The following is a 969-nucleotide window of genomic DNA, read 5'->3' on the forward strand; positions in this document are numbered from 1 at the left end:
GATGCTCTATCCACTGAGCCAAACCGGTTCGGCTGGGTTTAAAGCCTGACTCCACTTCCTGTGGGTTACCCTCTCTGAGCCTCAGTTTCCCCCTGTGCTTGTGAGGGTCATGGGATGATGCACTCCAACGATCTAGCCTGCGGGGCCAGCAGTGCGCACCCACCACCTCCCGGCCTCACCTTGTCCAGGGACAGCAGCGTGGAGACAGCCCTGAGGGAGAACTCCAGCACCACCAGGGAGGCCACCCGGGGCCCCACGAGGGTCAGGATCAGGGCCAGCCCGGGCAGGTGCACGGACTCCAGCAAGGCCCACCGGGCCTGCAGCCGCTCCTTTTCCAGCCGCCATTCCGGGTTGCTGTGGGGGCAGAGCGAGTGTAGGCAGAGTGGCAGAACCAGCAGCCTGGGCCCTGGAGGGGCTCCCGGGTCCCCGGCCACACTCCCTGGCCGGACCGGACAGGTGGTCTCTTGCCCCCAGTCCTCCCTCAGAGACCAGAGTCACAGCTGGGGGTCAGGGGCCTGAAAGGGGCTGGGAGTGGGCCGGGCAGGTGGACACTCACTTGGCACAGCCCACGAAGAAGTAAACCTTCAGGAGGCTGTTCAGGACGGAGACTCCGCAGGCCCCGATGAGGCCTGAGGGGAGGGAGGGAGAGTGGGCGTGCTCGTAGGGTTAGAGGAGGGGCAGCCTAGGGCTGGGAGACCTATGGGTGGGGTGCCCCCTGCACCACCGGAGCAGGCCCTGGAGGGGGCGGGAGGAGGCGCTCACCTTTCAGAACAGAGTCGAGGAGGAGGCCGGAGCCCCACTCGAGGGAGGAGAGGCCCGGGAGCCAGGAGGGGAGGGACGGCAGGGAGAACATGGCAGCCAGATCCAGCCCAGCCTCGGGCCTGGTCTGCTCCGGAGAGCTGACGTCACAGGGCAAAGGTGCCGGTGCAGGCGAGGGAGGTGGGAGGGTCAAAGGCCCAGGGCGGGAGG

General features: G+C 67.3%; 1 protein-coding gene across 1 annotated transcript; it reads right to left on the bottom strand.

Annotated features, from left to right (window-relative positions):
* Nucleotides 1–75: 75 nt before the first annotated feature.
* On the bottom strand, nucleotides 76–898 carry LOC106724869 (transmembrane protein 82-like). Its single transcript, XM_014533878.1, has 3 exons — nucleotides 763–898; nucleotides 557–629; nucleotides 76–354 (listed from the first exon to the last, which is right to left on the bottom strand). Exons 1-3 carry the CDS (start codon nucleotides 851–853, stop codon nucleotides 108–110), a joined length of 411 nt encoding a protein of 136 aa, XP_014389364.1. The 5' UTR covers nucleotides 854–898; the 3' UTR covers nucleotides 76–107.
* Between the last annotated feature and the right edge of the window lie 71 nt (nucleotides 899–969).

The sequence above is a fragment of the Myotis brandtii genome, unplaced genomic scaffold (genome assembly GCF_000412655.1).
Source record: "Myotis brandtii unplaced genomic scaffold, ASM41265v1 Scaffold37894, whole genome shotgun sequence".
Lineage (NCBI taxonomy): Eukaryota > Metazoa > Chordata > Mammalia > Chiroptera > Vespertilionidae > Myotis > Myotis brandtii.